The 26773-nt window shown below is 53.7% G+C and overlaps 1 protein-coding gene across 2 annotated transcripts; it reads right to left on the bottom strand.

Moving 5' to 3' along the window:
• Positions 1-1320: 1320 nt before the first annotated feature.
• Positions 1321-17848, bottom strand: KIFC2 (kinesin family member C2). Of its 2 annotated transcripts, XM_054984322.1 has the most exons (13): positions 17595-17848; positions 16306-16503; positions 14784-14957; positions 13831-13978; positions 12610-12740; positions 12220-12331; positions 9814-9995; positions 8231-8335; positions 6669-6799; positions 5192-5315; positions 3590-3719; positions 2481-2710; positions 1321-2162 (listed from the first exon to the last, which is right to left on the bottom strand). In XM_054984322.1, the coding sequence occupies exons 1-13, from the start codon at positions 17817-17819 to the stop codon at positions 2037-2039; spliced, it is 2016 nt and encodes a 671-aa protein (XP_054840297.1). In that variant the 5' UTR covers positions 17820-17848; the 3' UTR covers positions 1321-2036. The 2 variants fall into 2 exon arrangements, with proteins under 2 accessions (XP_054840297.1, XP_054840298.1); XM_054984323.1 differs by lacking the exon at positions 14784-14957.
• Between the last annotated feature and the right edge of the window lie 8925 nt (positions 17849-26773).

Below are 26773 nucleotides of genomic sequence, written 5' to 3'. Positions count from 1 at the left end.
CAAGGCCCTTCGCCCCAAGCAAGGCATGCATCTGCCCGCCCGAGGCAGGAGAAGTGGCAAGCCTACCCTGAGATCCGTCTGCCCCGTGCCTGCCTAGGGTCCTTGGAGGGCAAATAAAGATTAAGGGAGGGGCACATTCAATGAGAAGAGCTGCTCTGCATAGGATGTGACTCTCAGGAACCTGATTCAGATGCTTGGACGATGGGCCAAACATGCTCAGTTGGTGCAATGGTATAGAAGGAGAGAGGTTTGGCAGAAGGCAGCTGGTAGGACCGATTTCTCTCCAGAAGCCGCCCTGTGCCTTTTGAAGGGTGAATAGAGCCCTGCAGGTTTTTAGACTCGAGTCCAAAAGGCGCAGAGTCAAGAAGACAGCAGAGGGTGCCAGGACTCCCATTTATTGCCTTGGAAAGCAGCCAGCAATGGGATCCGCTTAGGACGGAGCCGGTCAGGAGAGAGGGAGGCTGGAAAATGAGTCGAGCAACACAGCCTCCTTTCCCCCTCTCCACTGGTCCCAAGTACAGGTTGAACGCAAGAGGGACGCTGGGCCACACCAGGGTGGGGGGAGCCTTAACATTGGGGGGAAAGGAACTCTTCCTTGCAATGAGGGCAAGCACTGCCCCAAAGAAGCCCAAAAGGGGTGCCTCCAAAGAGGACTGCCAGAGAGCAGCAGCCTTTTCTAGGGCGGGGTGGGGTAAAGGGAGCCTCTGCAGGAAGCTGAATTCTGGTTTAAGGAACAGAAAACGGCGGGGGGGGGGGGAGCTGGGTAGAGTGCCACAGGAAAGGAGGCTTGGATATCCGCCAAGAGGAAAGGGAGGTGACCCCCCCCTCTCATTTTCCCTGGTGTCAGAGTAATCACTCAGGGGGCTTGGAAGTGCCCCCATGCAATCTATTTGCAAGCCCCAAATCCTGCTCTTGAATCACCCTGGATACGAGCACAGAAGGGAGTTTGCAGAAGTCGAGTGGAAAGGCCCCAGTGCGGGACCCCGAGCTGGACTGGAATCCCCAGCTAAGACCTGCTTGAGTGGCAGTTCACCTCTGGGGCTACATTCTACTGGCCTGACTGCAAGCCCCCGTGAATAGTAACAGCCATGTTAGTCTGTAGTTGCAAAATAGTAAAAAGTCCAGTAGCACCTTTAAGATTAACCTATTGTATTGTAGCATAAGCTTTCGAGAACCACAGCTCTCTATGTCAGATGCATCTGACAAAGACATCTGTGGTTCTCAAAAGCTTATGCTACAATAAAGTTGGTTAGTCTTAAAGGTGCTACGGGACTCTTTACAATAATAACCACTGCACTTGTATACATCCCTTCTTGACAGATGAGTGCCCACTCTGAGCAGTCAAGAAAGTCAGTGTTATCATTATTCCTGCTGGGGAACTGGGCTGAGAAAAGTGGCCCACCCAAGGCCACCTGCAGAGTTCATGGTAGTAGCAGCATTCGAACCAGCTACTTAACCACAATGCGACAGTAGCTCAATCTATTCTGCAGCTGGCTATTCTGAGCAGGACTTGTAAAACGTGGGACCAGGCAGACAAGAGGGAGGTCCCTCCCTAAGCACAAGGCCCGGGGAGAGAGCCGGGCACATGCATTCAGACATGCAGGTCAGGATCTTGGTCCAGAAGGGCCTCGCGTGCCCGTGTCACTGGACACTACAACTGGGGTAGGAGTGGCCAAAACCGCAGCAACTCCCCAGCAACAGGCAGGAGTGAATGGTGCCCCTGTCCTCTGGGAGGGGAGAAGGGAAGCCAGCAAGACGCCGGGCAGAGAGGTGTGGCCCTCTAGTAGCACCAAGAACCTCGCTGGAAAAGGCTTTGGGGTTCTTAGTACAATGCAAAATGAGGAGGGGGGGGAGAGCCACGAGGAGCTGCTTTCTATGCAGCTGCGACTCCCAAGCCCCCGTGGGATAGCGGGGAGAATGGGCACTCATGCTGAATGGGGCGGGGTGGGTCTCTTCTGTGCTCAGGACCAGCCTCTCTCTGCGCAAGGTCTCTGGTTGCTCTCCGAGTCATCAGCCACTGATGTGGCTCTGGGGGCTCAGACGTCCCGCTGGGCCGATGCGTCGATGCGTCGGGAGGCTGGGCCCAGCTCCACTTTGCACACCCGCTGGGCGAACTTGAGGGAACAGATGGACTCCCCCACGTTCTTCTCCAATGGAGAAATCTGAAAACCAAGAGGATGAAGCATAAGCTTTTGAGAACCACAGCTCTCTTCGTCAGATGCATCGTCACGAAGAGAGCTGTGGCTCTCGAAAGCTTATGCTACAATAAAGTTGGTTAGTCTTAAAGGTGCTACTGGACTCTTGACTATTTTGCAACTACCGGCTAACATAGCCTGCACACAGGATGAAGATGACGGGCCGGTGGGAAGTCCTCCCAGCAGGGGCAAGAGGCCCTCCTCCCCACGGCCTCTCTGTGCCACGCATCCCAGCCTGAGCCCACCCGGAGGGAGCCGCACACCTGGCCCGGTGCTGCCCCTCACCTGCACCATCATGACGGTCTTGCTGCCCTTGCCCAGGGAGTCCTGCAGCAGGTAGGTGAGCTTGGAGTTGCGGAAGGGCACGTGGGCCTGCTTGGCCCGCAGCGCTTGGATCACCTCGCCCAAGGCCAGCAGGGACCGGTTGATGTTCTGGGCCTCCTTCAGCCGCTCCCCCTGCGCGCCGGACTTCCACACCCGCTCGGAGCCGGCCAGGTCTACCAGATTCAGCTTCCCTGGAGTGAGGAGAGGAGAGGTTGGCGGGGAAGGAGGGGCAGGCCTGAGCTGGGGGCGCTCCCGCTGGGGCCTTTCCGATGCACCTGCTGCAGGCGGCCACCACCGGAGCCCCAAGAACGCGCTCAGCAGGATGCAGGGAGGCGGATACGGGGTGAGCAGCGGGAGAAGGGCAGGGAGCACGGAAGACAGCGAGAGGCACTCAGCAGTATCTGGAGACACGCCACTGAAAAACCAGGGCACTACGGCTAGGGTTGCCAGCCTCCAGGCGGGGCCAGGAGACCTCTTGGAGATGCAATTGATCTCCAGAACACAGAGCTCAGTTCCCCTGGGGAAAAATGGCAGCTTTGGAGGATGAACTCTACATCACTATACCCCCCCCCAAAGCCCACCCTCCCCAGATGTTGCTCCCAAACCTCCCAAGAACATTATCCCAAGCCAGAGCTCTGCCACCGTTCCAGGCATCTCTGCAAACACAATTCTCAGTGCTGCAAGCCTCCCTGTGGAGCCGTAGCCGGTGGCTGGGCAGGTGCTGGCTCCCTCTGTACCGGCCACGTGCCAGGAAGGCCCATGCTCTCCCCCAGGAACCACCGAGGGCTGCCAGGCTGGGCAGATGCCCCCTGCCTGTTCCCACCCCCTCTGAAGGAGAGGCGTTTTCCTTCGCACAAAAACGAGGCTGTAAAATCATCCTGGCTGAAAGGTCAGAGACCAAAGGTGCCAGCGACCCCAGGAGGCTCTGAACATTTCCACTTCAATTCAGAGGTGCCCACCCGCCCATGCTCCACAAGTGAGAGCCTTCCACCTTTGGTGGGTGGGTGTGTTTGGGGGGGGGGAGGGTGCTGGCCCAGTCCAGATGGGATCCCAGGAGCAGGCGGCTGTACCTGTGACCTTGGTGCCACTGGACAGCTCAGTGCTGGTGATGGTAACCGTGAGCAGAGCATGGGAGCGGGAACTTCGCTCGTTCATGTTGGTGGAAGATGTCACCCGGTTCCGCTTCCCCAGGGACAGCATCTGAGAGGCCAGAGCAAGGGGGGGGTGCCACATCAGCCTTAGGGAGAGGGAGTGGGTTGCCAACCCCCCCCAATCAGCCCGTGCGCAATCCTCAGAGCAGCTGCCACAACCACAGGGCACTGGGAGGGAAGAGCCCAGCAGGATCAGACCCAATGGGAGCCATCTTGTCCAGCAAGCTGGTTCCTACAGTAGAAGGCTAAAGGCCCCGCTCAATAATTGTCATTCAGGGGTACGCTGCCTCTGAACATGGAGGTTCTGCTTAGCCACCATGGACTTATCCACTGAGTTTGTCTAGACCCATTTTCACAGGGAAGGCTGGACTGCTTCCAGCTTTTGTTTGGTTAACTGGACTTCAATGCTTGGGTTATAACACGTTTTCCAAAAACATGCTTCTTAGAAATTGCATCATAGCCTGGCTCCACCTGTCAGAAGTCATGCAAGGAGGGGCTGCTCCTTCCTTCAGGTGCTCGAATGACCCAGGGCCAGACACCTACTCTCAGTTGCTTAAATGGGCAAATAGTTCACAGTCAGAGTAGTTCAAAAGTGGAATCAGCTGCCTAGGGAGGTGGTGAGCTCCCCCTCACTGGCAGTTTTCAAGAAGAGGTTGGAGGAATATTTGTCAGGGATGCTTTAGGCTGATCCTGCACTGGGCAGGGGGTTGGACTCGGAGGTATGTATGGCCACTTCCAACTCTGTGATTCTATGAAATAATTCACTGAAGCACGCAACGCCCGCCTTCTCTGACACGTTTCCACTGTGATCATTCAATTAAAATATTTTGTTATAGCTGGGAGAAGAGGCCACAGCACCTAAAAGGTTAGGGCAACTGACCACTGAGGCCCAAGGCCTGGCAGGATGTGACCCCACGATGCTGGAAGCAATTTGGAGGGAGAAAATGAAGCCAAGTGCCATCCCAGTTGGAAAAAGACTTGCAATGATTCGTGGATGTTTCTGGATGGGACTTAGGCTCGGCTTTTGGTGAACCTCCCAGAGATTCTCACTGCAGAATCGCTGTCAGAGAATCACCCCGCAAAGCCATCTCATTATCTGCATAAGACGTACTTGTTCTGGGGCCTCAATGTTGTGCACATTCACTCAGGTGGCTAACTGGGAACTGCTCCTGAGTAAGTACGCACAGGACAGCACTGATGCTATGGGAGGAATCAAGGAAGGAGACAACGGCTAAGATGCCCAAACATGGGGGGGGGAGAGGGTTTTCCAAGCCTTGGCAAATGTGCACACAGCACTACATTTCTGGCTGCCCCACTCCTTGGCTCAAAGCGATTGTTTCCTGTGGGGCTCGGCTTTGCTAAAAGGCCACCCTGCAGTCCTCATGGCAAATCGAAGATGTGACGCTGAATCTCCAAACTTAAAACAGATTCCCAGGTGCTAGTACCATGGGAGGGTGGGCCGAAGGCCCTAAAGAGATCCCAAAGCCCCCACCTGGCCTCTTCCGAACCTCACACCCATACCTTTTTGATCTCTCGGAAGCTGCGCACTTCCACGCTGGTCAGGCCTGGGACGTGCAACTGGCCACTCCCGTCCGGGTTCAACTTGATATCCAGCTTCTCTTGGGGATCCTTGGCAAGGAGATCCCTGGAGAGGAAGAGCGAAAGGAGAGGCCCTGGGACTCAGATCTGACCCCCCCCCCGCTCCCTCCAGGGGGTGCTCTCTGGTCAGGACCACCAGAGTAGCGTCTCTCTTCCATTACCCCTGAAAGGCAGCTGGCCTCCATGCCTCACGCACACAGGGCCCGCCCCCCAGCAGAACCAACCATGGTGGCAGGACAGGTCTGAAACTGCCAGGGACTGGGGAATGGGCGCATAAGGGGATTTGCCCTGCTGAGAGTTTGCAGTGTTGGGAGTTTGCGACATTCTGGAGCTCACACCCAGCCATACAGCATTTATGCTGTGCAATGGTGCAGTGAGGGGCAGTCACGATATAGCTCATTCTCCCTTTGGCTACATTAACTGCTACAGCTGCCTCCTGTTCTGTCTTCATCACTCACCCAACCCTCTTTTAGGGTCACTAAAGGCAGACCAGCATCTCCCCAGCACGTCTTAACAGCCTTCCCAGCTGGAAAAGTTTTGGGAACACTGTAAATTTTCTCAGGTCGCAGAAATGATTCCTCCCATCTTAAACATTTTATTCTGGATCAATTAACTTCCCAGTCATTAGCACAAATTAGGTCTCGCTGCCCTTTCAGTGGCATTTGCAGGGTTCAACCCACTTCTAGTGCGAACGATGTGCATCAGAAGGTAACCTTCATGGCCAGCAAAGAAAAGACGATTTCACAGTGAAGTCCAGCCGTGCATGCTCTTACAGTCGACCTCTTCTCACTGGGAGAGGTTAAAATGAGAAGCAACCCAGAAGAGAGGACAAACTCCTCTGCTCATGTCAGCATCTACAGTTAGCTGATTTATGGACTGTCTTGCTATCCCCTAAAGGCATCCAGGTTCAGCGTCATAGAAAGGATTGGAGGGGAAAGCCTGACTGTAGCAATTTGCCTCGACTCACGTGCTTTACAAAGACAAAAAAAAATATCACAGTGTCTGTAGGCTCAAGGGCATGGGACTAGCCCAAGAAACGGATGCATTTTCCTTGTGGCAGAGCCATGGCCGACAGATGAAAGGCAAGAAGAGTTTCCTTCGTACCGTTTTGGCCATGGCCTCTCAGGGCCAAGGATTTCTCCATTTCCCCCCAGTGGCCTTTAGCTGCCTCCAGACATCAAAGAGGCTTGCGGCAATGAGCCTTCCCCGGGAGAATGGGGGCTGCACCCACACATCACCGGATGCTGAACTAACACAATGCTATAGCGATCATTTGCCACGGAGTTTTCCTGTGCGGACAAGCCAACTCTGTTGCCAGCGACTGCAATTGTGCTGTTGCGCGCAGTGCTGCAACGGACGCTTCTGAAGAGACCCCTGGAGCATTCGGGAGCCCCCTTACCTAATTGCCTCATTGTAGATCTCCACCATACTGAGGCTGACTGTGTATTTCCAGGCCCCCTCCTTGGCCTCCATCTCTCGACAGAGGGCCTGCAGTGCCCGCTGGTTGATCCCGGGGTTGTCGGGAACACCCTGGAAGCAAACACAAGGAAGGGGCCCTGAGATTTATGCCCCAAGGGAAAGCCACGGAGAGTGGGGCGTACCGGGAGCCGGGTCTTAGCCTAGAAACTCTGCCCTCCTTCCCAGCAAATCCTCCTGGGGCCACCACCTCCTACCCCTCTGCCCACTCACCACCACTCCTTGTTCTCGTAACAAAACCCCCTTCAAGTTCTCTACTGCACCTCTAGGTCACAGCAGCATCTTGCACACCCTTGGCACAACACATGAAATGTCGCAGTGGGCAATGGTGGAGGGAGACCAGCAGGGGCTCGGCTCTTCAGATTCTCAGCCTGAGGTCTTTCACAACTGCTGCCCCCTGATCTCTTTAAATGGGGATGGCGGGGATTGAACCCGAGACCTGCATGCTACGCAGATGCTCTTCCACCGAACCACACCACATACGCACACGTTTAGTCCTTGTGGCTAAAAAAGCCACGGGTGGATCCACCCTCCATGAAGTTGCCTAATCTTATTTTTAGGCCAAGTACCAGCAAAACAGCCAGAAAAGTGGACAAGGGACAATTCTGGGTCTGGGGCTTATTGGAGTGCCAGACACACATCCGTGGCCTGGGCAGTGGCTTGAACTTGCGCAGTGCTGGAGCTGGTTATAGTTGTGCCCTGTGGTCATGCCTCCATCTTTAAGAACGCACAAGCAGCCACGTGGGACCTGACTAATAGTCTCCTATTCAAACGCCCTGCTTCAGAGTACGGCTAGCCAGATTCCCCTAGAATGCTTCCAGGAAAGGCACGGAGCCCCAAAACTTCCTCCCCAAATATTACTGCCTTCCTCAAATATTACTTAGAGGCAAACTGCCTCTGAACATGGAAGTTCTGTTTCGTCCTCACAGCAAAAAGCCATTGATGGCCCCTGCTGCTGGAATGCATAGATCCTCCTTTTACGTTAATGGCCACAGCCGCATCCAGAAGCAGGGAGTTCCACAGGCCAGGCATTCTTGTTTGTACCTGAATCTTCTGCTCATCAGCTTCAAGGGGTGCCCCAAGTTCTAGCCTTGTGGGAGACGAAGAAAAAGCTCTCTTTCTCCCTTCACTTTATCCACCTTCTAAGCCCCTGGCTGCCAAGGTCAAGTGCCCACTGCACTCAAACCCAGCTTTATTTATTTATTTCATTGTATTTCTATTCCGCCCCTCCCTGCGATTGGGCTCAGGGCGGATTACATTAGTCAAAAACATCATCACACTACAGTGAGGATTTACAAATTCATAAAAAGCATATTAAGATACTGAGGCCCCCACCGCAGACGTCTCTTGGCTACAAACTTGGGGGAGCTGCTGCAAGGGGCTGCACGGCAGTGGGCCATGCACGCATGCTTCCGTGGGCGTGATGCGCACGTGCAAAGGGTAGTTCTGCCTGCAGAGGCTACGGGGCAGAAGGCCAGCCCCTACCTCCATGGTGTAGGTCTTGCCTGAGCCCGTCTGTCCATAGGCAAAGATGCAGACGTTGTAGCCGTTCAGACAAGACATGACTAGTGGCTCGATCTCCTGGAAGACCTGCAGAGGCAAAGAGAGGGGGTGAGGGGGTGAGGGGGCGATGCCCTCCCTCACAGTTGCAGCAGTGAAGCTGGGAAGCGGGTGTGAGGGCCAGCACCAAGCAGCGGCGTGGAGCGGAGCGGAGCTGAACTGTTTGTGACTTGGGAAGACGGCAGCGGACCATGCAGGGATCGGCTGCAGAAGGAACCGGCTACCTGCTGCAGCGGCACCCCCAACTCGGGCCGTCCGGCTGATGTGCGGAGTTCTTTCCCACGTGGGCACCTAAGTATCACAAAGCAGTGGGTGCCCAGATCCACACCAAGAGAGTGCCCGATGTGGCACTGGACAGGAACACCAACCTCTCCCCCCTACAAGGCCTGTTCCAAATCATGAACCCGCCTGCCTGCAGCTCTCTAGGACCCTGCGGCCCTGGAACAATCCCCCAGTCCCACGTGCAGCTGGCTGAGAACTTTCCATTGAAATGGCAACTTGGGTCTCTAAACATATTTCTTAAATCTCCCCTAAAGTAGGAGACCCGGCAGCCCAGGCTTCTCCCACAGTCCTGTCATCTGCCCCCCCCAACAGCTGGTGAGGAAGGGGGGTCAAGAAGAGGAGTCGGGAGGGACTCCGGTCTTACACCTTTACAGCCGATACCCTGCCCCACCCAAGACACACAGATATTTCTTGGAAACCTGCCCTAGTTTATGAAGTGGGATTTCAGCCGTCTTGAAGGCAAGAGCCCCCCCCCCCATAATTCCTTCAGATCTGGGGGAGACACTGAAGTCACCAAAGGGTTCTCCCTCCAGGCTGTTCCAGGACACGCAGTCCTCTCCCCGCAATGTGGAAGCAACCCTCCAGACCTCTCCGCTCCATTCCACGACTCTTTCCCCCTTGGAATTCTGGAATCTTGATTGGGGAGGGAATTTCAGGTCTTTTACAATGAAATCCTAAGCAATCCAACTCTGCTTAGGATTTCACCGTTAGTCATTTCCCTGCCAGTCATTTCTCACATCAAAATACCTCCAGGAGTCTCCCCCCCCCCCACACACAAAAAATACAAGGACAATTTTGAGGGGACAAACGGCTGACAGCAAAAGGGTTAAGAATCCCCCCTTTTCTCTCTCTGCCCAAGATGCCAGCCTTCCCCTGCAGATTTTCTTTCAAAAAAACTCTGTGTCTGTGTGTGAGTGTGAGAGATGGAGAAAGAAAGACCGACCGACTGACCGACTTACTGACCAAAGGATGCACACCTGACTGGTGGTTTGGCCCACTTGTTCCAGAACCCCCCACTGTTCAGGGTGCCATCCATGAGCATATTTGCCTCTTGGAAAAGGCCCTCTCCACCGAATATCCCTGCGATTCCCAAACGCTTCTCTCCCAGCCATCCTAGACCACCGACCCTTCTGGAAGGCTCTTTCTCTGCCCCTTCCCCACCCCCAGCCGTCGGCAGAGAGCCCACCCCCACCCCCGGGCAGGGGCCATGGCTCTGGAGGCCTCACCTCCTCCTGGGCGGCCTGGGGCAGGAAGACCTTGTCCACCTTGAAGGTGCGCTCCTTGCCCTTGTAGCAGGCTGTTACGCAGCCGTCGTCAGCCGGGTCAGCGCCCACCGTGGCGCCCGCCTCTCCCTCCTGCCGGTCTGTGCTGGTCAGCGGCTTCAGGCGGCACAAGACCCGGATGTTTCCTGCAGAAAGAGAAGTGGGCTGCTTCGGACGTCGGGCCAGGACCTGGACCCCAATCCCCGCCCTTCCATCCAAAGTCTCCGGGTGGCCTGGGGCCAGTTTGTCTCTCTTAGCCTAACCCACCTCACAGGGCTGTTGTGAGGACAAAATGAAAGGGGGAGAACTTTATCTGCCACCCTGAGCTCCTTGGAGGCAGGATTAAAAAGGGTGGGCAGACAGAAGGTGCGTTGGCACAACCACCAGGGCCGGGCTGCCTCCCAGCCATGCCTCTGGACTATGCATGCCCTGCCTGGGCTTGAGGAGTCGATTATACCTGGCACTACCAATACACTATCTGGAGGCCCAAAAGTCAACAGTGACCAAAGTCAACAGATTTTGTCATCCCAGGAAGGGACACACACAGCCCCTCCGGCCTTCTGCCACGGATGGCTCATCCCCAAGAGGGGCGGGGGTGGCAGTTCTGTGACATTAACATCTGGGGGGCATTCAAGGCACTGCAGGGCACTGGTGCCCACCTCAGTCTGCTTCCTTGAGCAGTCCCTACGGCACAGCCCTGAAGGTGACCCCTTGAGGGTGGGCTTACTCTGAGGTCAGATGTGGACAGTGGAGGGGTCACCTCACCTGAAGGCCCTGGGGGCAAGGCAGGCGCTGCAGGGACCTTGCTTCCCCCCTCCCTGCCAGGAAGGGACTCTGCTCCGGTCGCCCAGAAGTTGCAGGCCCCAAGGGAATGGCAGGAAATTGCAAAGAAAGGTTCTCATTTGGCCAAAATACCAGCTGGAAATGAAGGAAAGGCGAGGAGGAGCGGGTGGAGCGGAGGAGGGAGGTGGGGAGATCGGGGCAGATAACTTTGATCTGATCAAGGAAGGGTGGAGGAAAGGGGCGGTGCATCAAAGGCAGACAAGAGAGTGCCAAACAGGTCAAGGTCAGGGCGGTGGAGGGACTTCGACTGGCCAGGTGGCTTCCGGAGGGAGCAGGCACCACGGAGAGCGAACCTGCGTGAATTGCTGGTCCTGGAGAACTGCCATGTAAGGACGTATTATCAGTCTGCCCTATGTAATATCCAGCTGTCACTGCATTATTTTATACTGATATCATATCATTTTTCTGCATTCGCTATCACGTCTAACATTCTAACCTTGTTCGTATTGCACACTCGGATTTCTTGTTCAGATTTCTGCTTGTTAGATTATTAGTATCGTTAGTGTCTTTTAAAGTCCACCTCTGTCTCTGGGACCGGATGATAAGAACCATTTGGTCAATCAGCAAGCTGGTTTTTTTAAAATTAGAATAGAATCCTAGTAAAACTGGGCAGGTTACAGGCATAAGATAGGCTATTTAGTCAATCAGTGAACAAAGCACAAAATAACAAAAACAACAAAAAGATAAAAGAATTTACAGCGCAATCCTAAGCAGTTACACCAGGGTAAGCCCACTGAAATCAAATGGGCTTAGAATGGTGTAACTCTGTTTAGGACGGCAGTGCTGGTCTAGCAAAGATGTATACTCAACACTGTGTAATCTGCTTTGAGTCTCAGTGAGAAAGGGAAATAAAAATAAAATAAATTTTAAAAATGGGATGATTTGCTCGGAGGAATTTCCCACTCCCTGTATTACGCAGGCGCTCCTTGTGTGGTGGGCTTGCCGAAGAGCAGAAACCAGAAAAGGAAGGGGGGGGAGCTATAAAGGAGACAAATCAGATGCGGGTTTGTTCGCACATCCACCTAAAATGCGGGAGGGGATCTGTTTTGTAAAGAAAACGGAGCTCCTGTTGTAGGAGAGCTAAGCAGAGGGGGAAATGGGGACAGCAGAAAGACACATGGAGCAAAGGAGGGGGCAGGATTTAGCCCCCCCCTCCCACCTGCTCACTCTCTTTTCATTAAAACACAGACTCCCCCATGGCCCTTCACACCCAGTTTAGCCTTCAGGTGGAGAGGCTGCACTGGGAGGCAGGGGCAGCAGGAGCCAGGAGGCAGGACTTGGGTGGTTATCAAAGTGATGTCCCAGGCCGCTGACCGTGACACGAGCACACACCCCACACGCCCTTTTTGCTTAGCAACTCAGGGTGGCACCTTCGGCTTCAAGCAAACATCATTTCACCAGAGCCACGATGCTAAGAGGGGGGGATTCTCCCAGGAACTGAAGGGGAAGGATCCTGACCCGCTCCAAGCACAAAAGGCATCTCCTCAGGAAAACCTCCCCCTCCCACCTCCACTGCCTTCTGGGTACCTTTCAGCTCCAGCAGCTGTTCCTGGCATTTCTTGCGAAGCAGCACTTCTCGCTGGTAGCGCCCCTGCAGCAGATGGTTGGCATGCGAAGCCTCGTCCAAGGCCGAGCACATCTGGAGGGTGCAAGAGAGCTAGGCTGGACGGTGCACAGCCAAGGAAGCAGTTGCACATGAGCTTCCCCCCACCTGCATTGACCTTCAGATAGAAATCTTTACATATGTGCTTGTGGGGCAGCTGCAGCCCCTGGACCTCCCCAATCCCCCCTCCTCCTGCCCTCCCTTTCCACACAAGAGTCCTGCCCCAGCAGGGATGCCCCTCTCAGCTCAAAGGTGGAGGCATGGGAGGGGAGGAAGCCCTATGCAAAGAGCACCCACACCTCAGCCATGCTCACCTGCCGCCGGGCCTCACCAAGTGCAGCTTCGTAGCAGTCGGCAAAACTGTGCACTTGTCCACGCAAGCTGTTGTAGTCTGACTTCATGCCCCTCAAGAGGGGCTGAAGAGCGTCCAGACGCTGACGCACACCTGGAAGGGGGGGAATGTCCATTTGTTACACTGCCCCTTCCTCCCAGAGCACAGTGAACGTCCTTCACAACAAGCCTGCAAGGTAGGCTAGGTTCAGAGAGAACGTTTGCTTGTTTGTTTTATTTGATTTATATCCTACCCTTCCCGTGAACAGGCTCAGGGCATAAATTACCATTTAAAAATATTTGCCCAAGGCCATCCAATAAACTTCTTTACTGAGCAGGCATTTGAACCTGGGTTCTCTACATCCAAACCCAGCCACCTAACCACTACACCATACTGTCAGGGAAAATGGGGGCACACACGCACAAGCCATCGAGCCTCCTTGTCAACTCAAGAGACGGAAGTTCCGTTCCCAGCCGTCAGTCAGAGTGTTAACCCCCCCTCGAGAAAGGCCAGCCACTGCCCCTCACTCAGTCTCCATGTTCCAGAAGTCCCCAAGACCCACAGCCAGTCCTGGAACCCACTCCAACACCAGCAGGCTCCCCTGGCTCATGTTTGCCACAGCTCAAGGCTCAGGCATAAGATTTTGTAAAAACTGGGCTTGTTTCGGGCAGGGGTCCTTCTGGAGGACAGCAAAACTCTGCTGAGGTTATTTAAAAACTGGGCATGAATGCAGGAATCGGTGCCAGCCCCAGAGTTGGCACCAGCCTGCTTCTTCAGCCAGCGTCCAACACACCGGCTCTCGGACACTCACCTGCTGCCTGTGACTTCTGGAGGGGGAAAAGATACGTGTTATGATGCCTGCTCACCCAGGCCGGCCCCAAAGGCTGCTCCTTCCAGCGCAGTGCCCCATTAATCAGCAGGTGCCATCCTGGGAAGCCAGTCCCACCCCTCGTGCCTCTCAGGCCTTCTGGCCTGGACAGAAATTGGGGCCACAGGCTTGGCAGCAAGAAGGCAGAAGGGCTGGGGGCACCACACAAGGCAGACTCCCCTGCCAGCCCCTGCCTTCTCCCTCCTCCCCGAAAGAGGCCCCCCTCCCCGAGAGCACGTCCTTTCCCCTTCATCCCTAGGCAGTTCGCTCAGTAGACGCAGGCTTGCCTTCCCGGCACTCGGTGGGACCCCAGGCAAGACCTCAGCTCACCCCTACCTGCAAGCTGCTCGCGCAGTTGCTGGAGGTGCTGCTCGGAGCACCTGGAGGCCTCGCGGACGGCTTCTTCCTTCCGCGCCTCCAGCTGGTTGATCTCACGCACCAGGTCCTGCTGTAGTCCTGCAATCTCGGCCTCGTAGGCAGAAATCTGCCAAGGAGACACCCCATCATAATAGATGTGTAAGCATGTAGGAGGCACATTGGGTTGCAGACCCACAGCTATTTATTTATTTTGTTTGATTTCTATCCTGCCCTCACCTCAAGCGGGCTCAAGGCGGGTCACAACATCATAAAACATAAAAGCCACAATTTAAATACAATAGTTAAAACTATTAACAATAACAACAACAGTAGTTAAGTCCCACAGGGCCCAGGTCTCAACTGGGAGAGCATTCTACCAGGCGGGAGCCGGAGCTGAAAAGGCTCTAGCCCTGGTTGAAGCCAAGCGAACATCCTTGGGGCCAGGGGCCACCAGCAGATGTTTAATGCTCTCCAGGGAACATACAAGGAGAGACAGTCCCGAAGATATGCAGGTCTAAGTCCGTTAAGGGCCTTAAACCTAAGGAGAAGCTACAACTGTGCTGTTCTGCCTGGTCTGCTGCCCTCTCTAAGCCTCTGGGCAGGAGAACATGACCAGCTTTAAAATGATTTTAACAAATGCCAATATATTACATGACCTTCGATACTCATTTTGCACCCCTGTCCAAGAAGCATCCAGGGGAGGTGTCCTCAACTCCACGCCCTCCTGACACTCTTGATATGGCCTTGCCAGAACAGAGGGCTGCGGGATTAGTTCTGTCCCAAACTTGAAAGCAGTGCTCCAATTGACAAAGCCTACACTGGCACGTTCCTCGAAAGCACGGCCCATTGCGGCCAGGATAAGCAGGCAGCTCTGATGCAGTCTTGAGAATGCGGCTTCTGCACAGCGAAACTGGATCCCAGGCCCACCTCACCTTGTGACGCAGGCCGGCTGCCACCTCGTCCGAGTTCTGCAGCTGCTCCGTCAGCTGCTGGCACCGCTCGGCCTGGCTGGAGAGCTGCGCCATCAGGGCCCTGTTCCGCTCCTCTGCTTCGGCCAAGCCCTGCAGGGTGCGCGCCGAGTCCACCTCCACCGTCTTTGTGATGTACTAGGGGGGGGCAAAAGCCAGCCAGCTGCTAGGAGGGGCCATGGTTCTGTCCCATACATTGGGAGGCCCTGGGGTGTTTGTGAACATGCCTTGATTTAAACGACTTGGCTACCCAGGCCTTTTTCATCACTGCACTCAAGGTGGCAAAACACTAGGGCACCCCTGAGAGGTCTCCACCCACACCCTGAGCCCGATCCAAGCGCCCTCCAACTCCATCCAGGGCCCACAGGCAACCGATTAGCCATCAGCGGAGTCAAGCTCCCTGTTCACACCTGTCATTTATTTATTTATTTGATTTACTTCATTTATACCCGGCTTTTCTCCCCAACGGCATACCTCATCCTCATTTCCTCCATTTTGTCCTCAGAAAAACAACCCTGTGAGGTAGGTTAGGCCGCGTGTATGTGACTGCTCCAAGGTCACCACTCGGCTTCCGAAGCAGAGTGGGGATTCGAACCTGGATCCTCCGGATCCTAGTCCATCACTTTAACCACTACACCACACTGGTCCTCATGGATCATCAGAGCGGGTGTAGTGGGCAGAGACCAGAACCTGGTACCGCTTTGGACCTTTGCACGGATTATGCGGGGCAAACCTGAATTTGTCACAGAAAGTTTTGCCACAGCCAGTACTGGCTCCCTCTTGAGTGCACCTGAGCGTGATACACACCTTTGCCTATACAGTCTGGACCCAGGCATCACCTCTACAGCCCACTGTGAAGTGTAAATTTAACACATCTTACAGACGATTGTGTGAACTGATTCTTAGGCATTCTAGCAACCTGGAGAGACACCTGCTGCCCGAGACTCCACCCTGCAGCTGACCCCGGCGGTGCCCAGAACAACTTAGCTACACCAGGGGCTAGCTGTGGGGATGCAGGAGCCACCCAAACCTTAAGGACACGGAAAGGGGTCGGAGCCCTCTGCGGAAGCATCACAAGGGAATCAGTCTCAACCAGTTCAGACTCCATTAGCATCTTCTTGAAGTTGGGGGGGGGGGGGTTGTTCCAATTTGCATTCACTTACGCTTGCCTACATTGAACTTCATTGGGCGCACTGTTGCCCACTCCCTCAATTTGTGGAAATCCTGGAGCTTGTCGCAGTCGGCCTTGGTTTTCACCATCCTGAATAGTTTCGTGTCCTCTATAAACTTGGCTACTACGCTGCTCACCCCCAGTTCCAAACTGTTCCACAGACTCACACAGACATCCCTCCACAATGCAGAGAGCTCTGCCCGCTTGGGCTCTGGCTGGCAAAAGCTGATGCCCTGATAAAGGTGCTCGGCCGTCTTGGAGACTCGGTTGCGCTCGCCCCCTAGTGACCAGAAAGGGGACCACAGCTGCCCTCACCTGCACTTCAGGCGGCTGGTTCTTGTGCGCCTCCAGGGACAGCTGGAGCCCACGCAGGCGCTCATCCAGGTGGCGCACCTCCTCCTCCTTGCGCCACTGTAGCCTATCCATCTGTACCTCCAGGCACATGAGCTCCTCCACTTTCTGCTGCAGGGTGGCTTCCAGCTGCTGCACTCTGGCCCGGAGGCCCTCGTTCTCCTGGAAAGAGTGTTGCGGTTATCCCAGGACAGTGCAGCATTACCCTCCAATGGCTGTTTTGCGTTTATGCAGGCCAGAGCTCAAGACCTCTGAACCTGGCCGTGGGCAAGCGGATCATCACCCACTTCTTGCTGCCACCTGTGCTGAAATCCTGCAATACCTACATTTAAGTAGACTGTTAACATGAAAAGCCATTCCCTCCCCAATATTTTGCCTTTATTTAAGACAGTGGTACTCACTCCGTGGCTCATGGAGAGCCACATTTGCAATTACCGTTAACGAAAAGAGCCACTTGACTATTGGGTGCTCTGAGCGTGGCACCACATCCACCAAACACACATATACAACTATATAAGGTATAACTGTTAATATTAAATAAGCTGTTCGGTTACCAGTGTGTTTCTGAGTATGTAGGTTTGTCTCATGCTCCAGCGGTGGATGGCTCAAGGCGGGAAACCCCTGCCAACCACAAGCCCCTTTGGGCAATGACTTTGCCCACTCTCCTGAAACATGGCATAGATGCCACATTGGGGAATACTGCTCAGACAAGCCACAAGTGGCTTCAAAGAGCCACGTGTAGTTCCCGAGCCCCTGGGTATCTCCGATTTAAAACATTTTTGTCAGGCTGCAAGTTCTTCGGGGACAAGGACCGGCTGCTCTTGGTCATGCCGTTTCAGAACTTGCCAAATAAACAGAGCGGGTAATTGCATGCCAACCTCTGCAAGGGCACATCCCAAGTTGCTGCCACGTCCTCAGGGACGGGGCGCTGTGCCAGCACTTCCCCTTTGCTGCAGCTGAGAGGTGGCAGGTGTTTCCTCAGTCCTTGCACCTGACGATGACCCTTCTGGCTTAAGGGGGAGGGCGGGGCAAGGAAGAACGGCACGCGCTTGCCCCAGGCATTTTCTGCACTCGGGGGTGCCCTGCTGCTGCGTCCACAGCGGACCGGGTTTTCCGCAGCAGCACAAAGCAGATGAAGGATTAGAATCCACTCTTGCAAGTGCCTTCCCACCTGGACCCAGTGATGGTGGCGGCACCCCCCCCCCCACATACCCCACAAGGGCACACACAGGGAGGTAAGAGAGAGGGCCCACCTTGGCCACCGGGGCTGGGGACTGAGCTGACGCAGAAACCAGCTGCTGCAAGAGGCCCTGGGCGACCCCCAGGCTCTGCTTCAAGCCCTCATTCTCCGCGGTCAGGTTGTGGATCCGCTTCTCAGAGTCGGTCACTCCCTGGGGGCAAGCGTGGGAGGGGATCAGAAAGGACCTTCTGCTGGCATCCAGACCCCTCGGGATCCCGGGAAGAGGAGGGCTGCCCATGGCAAACACTCCCCAGCCGCCTCTCCAGGTGCTGTCTCTGCCCCCCTGCACAGAGCTCAGGGAGGGCCTCTCTCCTGCCCTGCTCTTCTCAACCTTTGCTCTCCCCGGCTGGAAGCCAGGCCTTCCTCACCGTGCCCAGGCGAAGGCGCGCCAGTTCCTCCTCTCGATCTTGAATCTGCTGCTTCAGGTCTTGGATCTGCCAGAAAAGGAGCATCAGGAAGGCTGGACTTTCTAAGCACTCACCCCCAGGCAAGAGAACCAGAGCCGGAGAAAGAAAGAGACAGACCCTCACCCACCCCTCACCCACCAGGAGGGGCCCGTCCTTGGATTTGGGGTTTGTACTCCTTTCTGTCCAGTGTGCATTAAGTTTTCCAGCTAAACCAAAGGGCTACGTTGCTTGCTAGCCTCTGGTTGGGCGTCCATTCCAAGATTTATTGTGCAAATCCTTATAAAGCAAATGAGGTTTTGGTTCACAGCGACTCCTTCAAGCAGCCAAAAGACATGGATAACATACGTTACTAACTAAGGTCTTAGATCCAGGAGTTAGCCATGTTAGTCTGTAGTAGCAAAATAGAAAAAGAGTCCAATAGCAGCTTTAAGACTAACCAACTTTATTGTAGCATAAGCTTTCGAGAACCACAGCTCTCTTCGTCAGATGCATCTGATGAAGAGAGCTGTGGTTCTCGAAAGCTTATGCTACAGTAAAGTTGTGGAGTCTTAAAGGTGCTACTGGACTCTTTTCTATTTTGTTACTAACTAAGCAAATCATTTCACTTTAAGGAGCACTTGTGCAATATTTGTGGTGTTTTAAAAAAAGATCAGTACTTCCTATTGCATAACTTTCCATTATTGGGAACTTCTAACTTTTTCATAACACCTAGAATAAAGTTCCTTCAAGAAGAATTTTAGCACAAAAAGTGGTATAATGATGTCACGCCATTAACAAACTTGGCAACTGTCAGAGCTACAAACATAAAGGCAGGTCCCTGCCCCACTGCGCTTCCAGCTGGAATTCCACACAGGAGAGACAAGATAGGAAGAGGAGCACAATCGGGGCTGGCTAGGTTGCTCTCCTCCCACCCAAGACTTCAGCGTCACCCCTGAATAGCCAGTGGCAGCAGGAGCCGAGTATGTCTTTCGCAAGCCACATCTTTTCCTGGGCAAAAGGGAGCCAGAGACGGCCAGGCCCCACTACATTCGCCTGCTCAGCAACTAACTCCAGGTTAGGCTGCCCCTGAAATGACACCTGGTTCCAACTGCGACCACCAACTCAACGCTAAGAGTGGGCCCCACAGAAAGCACCAGGTCAGCACTGCAACATCTTGACGGGGGCCCTGTAAATGAATAAATCATGGATACTGCTCTGTGTTGTTGTTTTTCTTTATAAAGAAACAGCCCAAGCCTGAGTGTCCTTCTTGAAGGAGACGAAAAGCTGGCTGGGATTGTCAAAGGGCCACATCAGCACTCGAGCAGGGAGCCATTCAGCCTCTACTAGAGTCAAAACTCAGCAATAAAACGGAGCAGGACTGGATGGAGGAGCAGTTGCATCTTGCTCAGACTCAAGACATGCGCGTGCACCTAAAGCCCTGCACGCGCAGCTCGACCGGTTTCCCACAGATATCCCACCTTCCCTCCAAAGTAGCTTCTAATATTGGCAGAGCCCTGATCTCACCTGACGGCGGAAGCCTCCCGCCAGCTGCTGCTTCTCCCTCTCCCGTTCTTCTGCCTGCTGCTTGAGGCTCGCGACCTCCTCTGCCAGCCGACTCCTCTCCCCTTGGAGGGTGCTGATGGATTCCACCAACTGATGCACCCCCACAGGGGCCACAGGGTACAGCAGGCAGGCCGAGGGAAGCTTCGTACCTGGCCGGGGAACAGAGGTGACAAAGAGAGCCAACAGGCAAAGCGGGAGGGGGGGGGCTTGGTGGGAGAGGCCCGTGGGAGGCAGAATTTCTAGCACAGCCAGAGCTGTGGAGGAGCAAGAGCCACAGCTCATTTCAAGGGGGAATGTGTAGGAACACAAGTTCTGGCAGTTCCCCAAAGAGGTCACACGTCAGGTGGCCCCGCCATTTTGGGCCCGTTTCAGCCTGGACTGGGGCCGAAACAGCCCAGATCGGGCCTCTGACGGGTGGTGGATCACTCTCCCACACAGCAGCGGCCCAATCCTGACCATTTTGAGCCCCTTTTCAGCCATTTTCAGCCCCCTTTTGCCATTTTGGGCCCAATTTCGGCCCCGAATAGCCAGGAATGGGTCCAAAACAGCCAGGATAGGTGATGTCAGGGGGTGTGGCATATGCAAATAAGCTATTCTGATGACACACTTCTGGTGATGGCAAGAGGTGTGGCATATGCTAATGAGTTATGCTAATGAGTTCCTCCAGCTCTTTTTCTACGAAATGACCCCTGGCAAGAGCTATGGAAGAGCACTGCCTCCCCCTCCCCAAGCAGTAGCCTGCGGGCAAGAGCCAACTAAAGAAACAAACAGCCACGACCAACTTACTAACTAAATATAATTGTCCAAGTCTTATATCAACAATAAAATGTTCAACTCAGACAAGATTTGAGCAATTCATGGATGCTAAAAAATATCAAAAAAAGGGCATGATTTCAAAAATATATGGCCTGCTATTGTCCTCTAACATCCCTAACAATTTTAATCATCAAACTAAATGGCATAAAGATCTGAATGAAGTACTGACATTAGACAACTGGGAAAAAAGTATGGGCATCAAAATTAAATAAATCCTCAACCATATTAACTAAAATACAAAGCTATAAAATTATACATAGGTGGTACCTAACACCCAAAAAAATCTCCTTAATTTATTCTTCAGCATTGCCCTCTTGTTGGAAGAAGTGCAATAATGAGGGTAATTTTGCTCACTGTTGGTGGGGATGCCCCTTGATATCTCAATTTTGGTCAGAAATATTAAATATTATTAAGGAAATAACAGGGTACAGTGTCCCTATGTCACCAAAAGTAATCTTCTTGGGACTGTGGGATCAGACATCAATCCCAAATGTTAGAAGAGACCTTATCAACTCTCTCCTGGTGGCAGCTAGGAGTGCAATAGCAACCAAATGGAAAGACCAATCTCCACCTACTACAGAACTTTGGTTTACAAAAATCTGGAACCATTTGATAATGGAAAAAATAACTGACAATCTACATCAGACGGAATATCAATCTTCGGGATCAAACTTCTGGGAAAAATGGATCCCATTTTACGAATTCATAGAAGCAAGAGATCTGCAACCTCCCTCTTCACACCACTCATTGTTAATGTATTAAAGTTGAAGCGCTGTGTTAATATTTGTAAATGCAATGTATTATATTGGTTTGTTGTTTGATTATTGTTACAGTTCTAAAATTGAATAAAAATATTTTTTAAAAACCAAAAACAATAAAATGTACATTAAGTAAGTGCACTTTAAAACTAATATGACACATTGACCTATTTTCCCAGCTGCCGTTTTTTGAAGTGCAGCAAACTTGTTGCCCTCACCCAAAGAAGGTTTTCGTTATACTGTACGTCTTGTAGGAAACCTCCCCCCAATGCAAAAAAACATAAGTTGTTTAATGTACATTTTGTTATTGATATAAGACTTAGACAATTATAGTTTAGTTAGTAAGCTGGTCACCGCTGTTTGTTTCTTTAGCTTCAGGTAGGAGCCTGCAATTGTCAGCTGCAGCCCCCGCCCCTTTGGCCCACCTGAGGGCCTCTGGGGGCTGCGTCCTTGTTGCGCCCACCTCCTCTACTTGCCTGCCCTTGAAGGACAGTGGGCCTGAGCGTTCCACACCCAGGATGACAAGAAAAGAGAATGTCCTTGGACTGGCTCTCAGTTTAAGGGATGGAAAGATCCAGCTCCTCTGATACCCCCTGTATACAACTGTGCGCCAGCCAGTCCTAGCCCTTGTGGGCAACAGCAAAGTTTGTGAGATCAGCAAAGGGAGGCAAGTGTGGAGAATTCCTGGGCTGAACAGCACGATGCCTCCCCCCAGCATCACAGCACCCCCTTGAGATCCTGTCTATGCGGCTGCCCATCTGGAAGCACCCGCAGCAGGCAAAGGACCGGGTGCAAAATCCCAAGGGCATGACTGACTGTTCTTGGCTCCCTGCTGCGTGCTGGAGCAGAAAGGCCCCTGGGAAGAGGTGGTATTTTTTTCTTTCTGGAGACCTCCAACAGCAAGAATCTGGCCCTGACCTCGCAGTGGCCCACGGGTTGCATCCTTACGAGGGAGGCTGGTGCAGGCTGAAGATACAGGACGCAGACTCATTTCCTTAACAAATATTTCCTGCAAATGTATTGTCGAAGGCTTTCACGGCCGGAGAACGATGGTTGTTGTGGGTTTTCCGGGCTGTATTGCCGTGGTCTTGCCAAGACCACGGCAATACAGCCCGGAAAACCCACAACAACCATTTCCTGCAAAGTTTTGGTTCAGCAGCTTAGCTCTTGCAGATCTTAACTAGCTTATCTTAACTTGCGGATGAGCTCCTGCCTGGAGCCCTACTTTGATATGGCAGCCTGGCTCCTGCGGAGCTTTTCTTGCCCGTCTTACAGAGGAGATCCCACTTGGTTTGACGAAGCAGTTGCATTTTTTGGCAAATCTTATCCTAACAAAAGAGCTCTTGCAAACAGTGGGGTTGGAGCGAGCAGCTCAGCCATCGCAAGGTTTGTCTTACGTATCCTATTTATACAATTAAGAAAATCTCCCTAAATAAACAAACATGGATTAGAGCCTTAGATGGCACAGGGGAGAATGAAGCAGACCCCAAGTGTGGTGTATTGGGTTAGCTTCAGTTAAAGCGGGGCTCCTCAGGTCTGCAATCTTATTGGGTAATAGGATTAGCGGGAGCCAATCGATCCTCCTGGATGAGGACCAATCGCTGCCTTGTAAATATGTTACGTTGTACTTGGTGCAGGCAAATGAAGGATCCCAGTTGCACGTGTTCTTATTGGGTGTTACTGAAAAGGGGCGTAGTATTGGGTGCATATATCTGGCTCCCTCGAGAGCATGTGTAGTAGCTGGTAACAAAGATGTTCTTACGAGCTGAAATCACTATGGGCCGAAATCACAGAACATAATACCAAGGTAGTAGAGAGGCGAAGGAAAGGAGACCTTGCTGACTCACCTTCGTGCCTCTTCTCCAGGAGGCCCTGCTGCTCAGCGATGATACCCTCCAGACTTTCGATCAGACTGAGCTTGTCCTTCACCCGCTGCCTGCAGGCCCTCTTCAGCCCCCGCAGCTGTTTGCGGCGCCGACTTTCAGCCTTGCGCAGGCGAGAGCGATACTCGCCTGCCTTCTCCTGCAGCTGCTGCAGCTGGGTGTAATGCTCCAAGAAGGAGAGCAGATGGGACATCACCGAGATGAGAGGGGACTCGGGGGCCTGGCGTGGAGGGCAGAGACCCACAAGTGTGCAAGACCAGGGAGGAGGGGAAGGAGGGCCAGAGAGGAGACAACAGCAGGGGTGAGAAGAGAGAGAGAAGGAAGTTAGCAAGAGACTGGGCAGAGGGAGCTGTGGAAAGAGGGCCTGGTGCTTTCCTTCGGAGCCCTCTTTCGGCATCCACCATGGTCTCTTCTCTTATCATCAGGTGGTGGGACCCCCCCCCGGGAAAGGAGGACTTGACTCCAATTCACAAATTACAACCCCCCCCCGGCCCCCACCTCATCAGTCAGACATGCGCTGGGAGTTCCCTGCTCGGAACTCATTCCCAGGAATGCACAGTCTTCCCTCAGGACTGTGTCACATGTGGGTGGGGGCTTAGGCCGCCCCCTGTAAACGCACACAACGTCTTTCCAACCTGACAGGGCCCCGGAGAGCTGCTGTTTGTCTGACAGGGGAGCCAGCTATATAGCACTCAGTTTAGGGCTGCCAACCTCCAGGTGCTGCCTGGAGATCGCCTGGAAATGCAACTGACCTTCAGAATAGAGACCAGTTCCCCTGGAGAAAAAGGCCGCTTTGGAGGGTGGGCTCTATGGCATTATGCCCCACTGAGGTAGGTCCCTCTCCTCCCCAAGCCCCGCCCTCCCCAGGCGCCACTCCCTCATGCTCCAGAAATGTCTTAGTCTGGAGTTAGCAGTCCTACCCGTCATACATGGACAAAGGGGCTCTGCAGAGGAGGCCGGCTGAGCTAGACAGACCAGCAACCAGACTCCATATACAGCAGCTGCACTATCAGATGGGTGCTCCCTTGTGTCCTGGGTTCTTGCCTGACGTTTTGGAGGGTGGACTGGCACAGCTGCCAGCAGGGCAGTGCCTACATGTGAGTCTCTGTACTGAAAAGCTGATGGGCACATGGAGGGTGGGGCCCATGACCCCCCCCTTCCCCAGCCCTCTGTGACTGATCTCTTAGCCGTCACTCAACACTCCAAGCAGACGAATGACTACCTTTCCGCTGGACGACACTTTTTCAGCAAGGCAGAGCTTCGCAGCAGCCTCTTCCTTGAGAGTCAGGAATTCAGTGAGTGGCGTGGGGGCATCCGCCAATGGCCCCCAGCCAGGGCCTTCCTCCTCTTCCTCCTCCTCAGCGCTGCCTCCTCCATCACTGTCCGAGCTGCCTGCAGAAGGGCAAGGCCCTGCCAGTGACCCCTGCACTGGAAGAGTTCCTTCCAAGATGACCCTCATCGTGGCCCAAAGCCCCTTTTAGCACTGGGGAGGGGCTGTGAGGCATTGGTGCCACCCCCAGAAATGGAGTGATGCCCCTCAAACACAGCATTCCCACACCTGCCTCCCCCTCCTTGCATGAGCCCAGGACGGAGCTGGGCAAGACCTTAGCCTTGAAGCTCCTGCCTTTACGATCCCTCAAACTGCATAACCTTTCCACGGAGAAGCCCCTCTCGCTCTGCTTTGTGGCGGGGTAGGATCCTGGCCTGAACCCAACTAGGGCCAGCAGGCTTGAGGGCACAGCGATCTGGCCAGCCGCCACCAGAGACCTTCTCTTTGGATATTTAAGCCACCCGAGCTCCACAGAGCTTTAGCACAGAGCGTCCTATTTATGGTGATGATCCTAGCAAACAGAAAACTGGCTGGTCTCCAGGAGGAGGGCGACAGCGGCAGAACCGGGCCACCGGTGGACAAGCCAGGAGGCGCCACGCACTCAGGAAACGCCCCAGATAGGCAACTTACTTTAGAAGTTAACCAAAAAAAACAAAAGGGAGGGCAGGAATGTCATAAGAAGTATGCTCTCGAAGGAATATTAAAAGCAGCTGAAAGCGCAGGTGAAAAAGAAAGGGGGGCGGCGGTCAGCCTGAACAAGCCCCTGAAAGGTAAGAAATACAGGAGAGGGAGATGGAGGGAGGACTCCCAAAATCCATTCGTTCGTTCATTCCTCACTCGCTCGCTCTCAATTTCTCACCGGCCTCAGCTACTTATTAATTATTCCTAATAAAAATATAAAATCAGCCTTGCTAGATCAGGCTGGCTTCCCACGGTGGCCAACCAGATGCCTCAAGCAGGACAAGAAAGTCCCCCGTCCCCCGCTCCCAAGCAACTGGCATACAAAGGTATTCTGCTTCTTGACATGGATGTTCCATCTGGCCACCACACCTGGTGAGCACTGGTGAGCCCCTCCTCCGTTATCTGCCTAACCCCCCCTTTAAAGACTCCTGAGCTAGAGGCTGTCACTCACTGCCTCCCCTGTGGCAGGAAATTCCACAAGTTAATGAGGCACTGAGTGAAGCCATACTGCCTTTCCTCTGTCCCGAACTTCATTGCGTGCCCCCAAGTCCTAGTATAATGGGAGGAGAAAGAGCCCCCTCTGCCCACCTTCTCCGTGCCCCGTGTCGTTTTATAAACCTCAGTCATGTTTCCTGATCCACATTTAGTCACCTTTCTTCTAAACTGGGAAGTCCCAGGTGCTTCAGCCCTTCCTCCTAGGAAAGGTGCTCCAACCCTTAGCCATCTTGGTTGCCCTCCCTCTTCCGGACCTTTTCCAGCTCTGCAAGTTCTGTTTTGGACACGGCGACCCAGACCTGCGCCCTGTATTCCAAATGAGGCTGTACCCACAGATCTACAGGACAGTATAATTGTCATCAGGGTGTTGTTTATACATGTGCCACGCCCTGAGCCACGCCTGCGGTTTGGAGCTTCTTCGGGGCTCGCCCACAATTCTAGGTTGCTGAGGGTACTGGGAGGGTTGTGGGGAGGAAGGGGGAGCGATACATACTGTCCAAGTCCGTCAGCTCTGTCCAGGGCTTCCTGATCCTCTTCGGGGGCTCTGCATGAAGAGCACTGGGGCCCTGTGTGGGGTGAGGGTGAGAGACGAGCATCAGCGTCCAGAGCCGGGGCGTCCAGAGTACCATTACAGCAAAAGGCACCCTCCACCCCTCATGGAACGGTCTCCAATCAAACTGGGGCTCAGCTCATTCTCCCCCCCCACACCAGACAATCCCCCAATGTAGACTTCTTGGGGAGGCCAGGAGGGGGCAGGAGCAGCATATGCCAGCTGCCGTCCCCCTTGTCACCAGCAGGAAGGACGGAAGAATCCAACCAGTACTGGGACCAACTGGGAAGGGGCCTGGGAGGGCCTGTGGGGAAATGAGACTGTGAGTGCCAGGTTGAGCCTGGGGGGAGGGCAGAGTGGGAAAGATCCCCAACACATTTCTTATTATGGTCATTATTGATTCCAACGACAGCAAAGAGGCAACTCTTCTATTGTCATTTTATTTTACTTCATTTATACCCCACTTCCCTCCGCAATGGGGACTCAAAGAGGTTTACAAGTGCAACATTCTCCCTTCCTTTGTTTAAACTCACAACAACCCTGCGAGGTAGGTTAGGCTGAGAGTGTGTGACTGGCCCAAGGTCACCCAGTAAGCTTCCACGGCAGAGTAGGGAATCAGACTGGGCCTCCCAGAGCTTAGTCTGACACTCTAACCACTACACCACACCATCTCTTTTTTAGGACCGGTGCGATATATTGTCTGCAAACAATGAGGGTCAGCAGTCTGGCT

The sequence above is a fragment of the Eublepharis macularius genome, chromosome 7, assembly GCF_028583425.1.
Source record: "Eublepharis macularius isolate TG4126 chromosome 7, MPM_Emac_v1.0, whole genome shotgun sequence".
NCBI lineage: Eukaryota > Metazoa > Chordata > Lepidosauria > Squamata > Eublepharidae > Eublepharis > Eublepharis macularius.
This window is presented reverse-complemented; position numbering and strand designations above follow the sequence as displayed.

Bases quoted from the DNA above. Each gene is read 5' to 3' on its own strand.
- KIFC2 (XM_054984322.1), bottom strand. From the start codon at position 17,819: ATGGGCAGCCCTCCTCTTCCCGGGATCCCGAGGGGTCTGGATGCCAGC. The intron at 13,979-14,783 runs GTGAGGTGGGCC...TCTCCTTGGCAG, and splicing joins CAGCCGGCCTGCGTCACAAG to ATTTCTGCCTACGAGGCCGA. The intron at 6,800-8,230 runs GTAGGGGCTGGC...GTTTGCTTCCAG, and splicing joins GCAAGACCTACACCATGGAG to GGTGTTCCCGACAACCCCGG.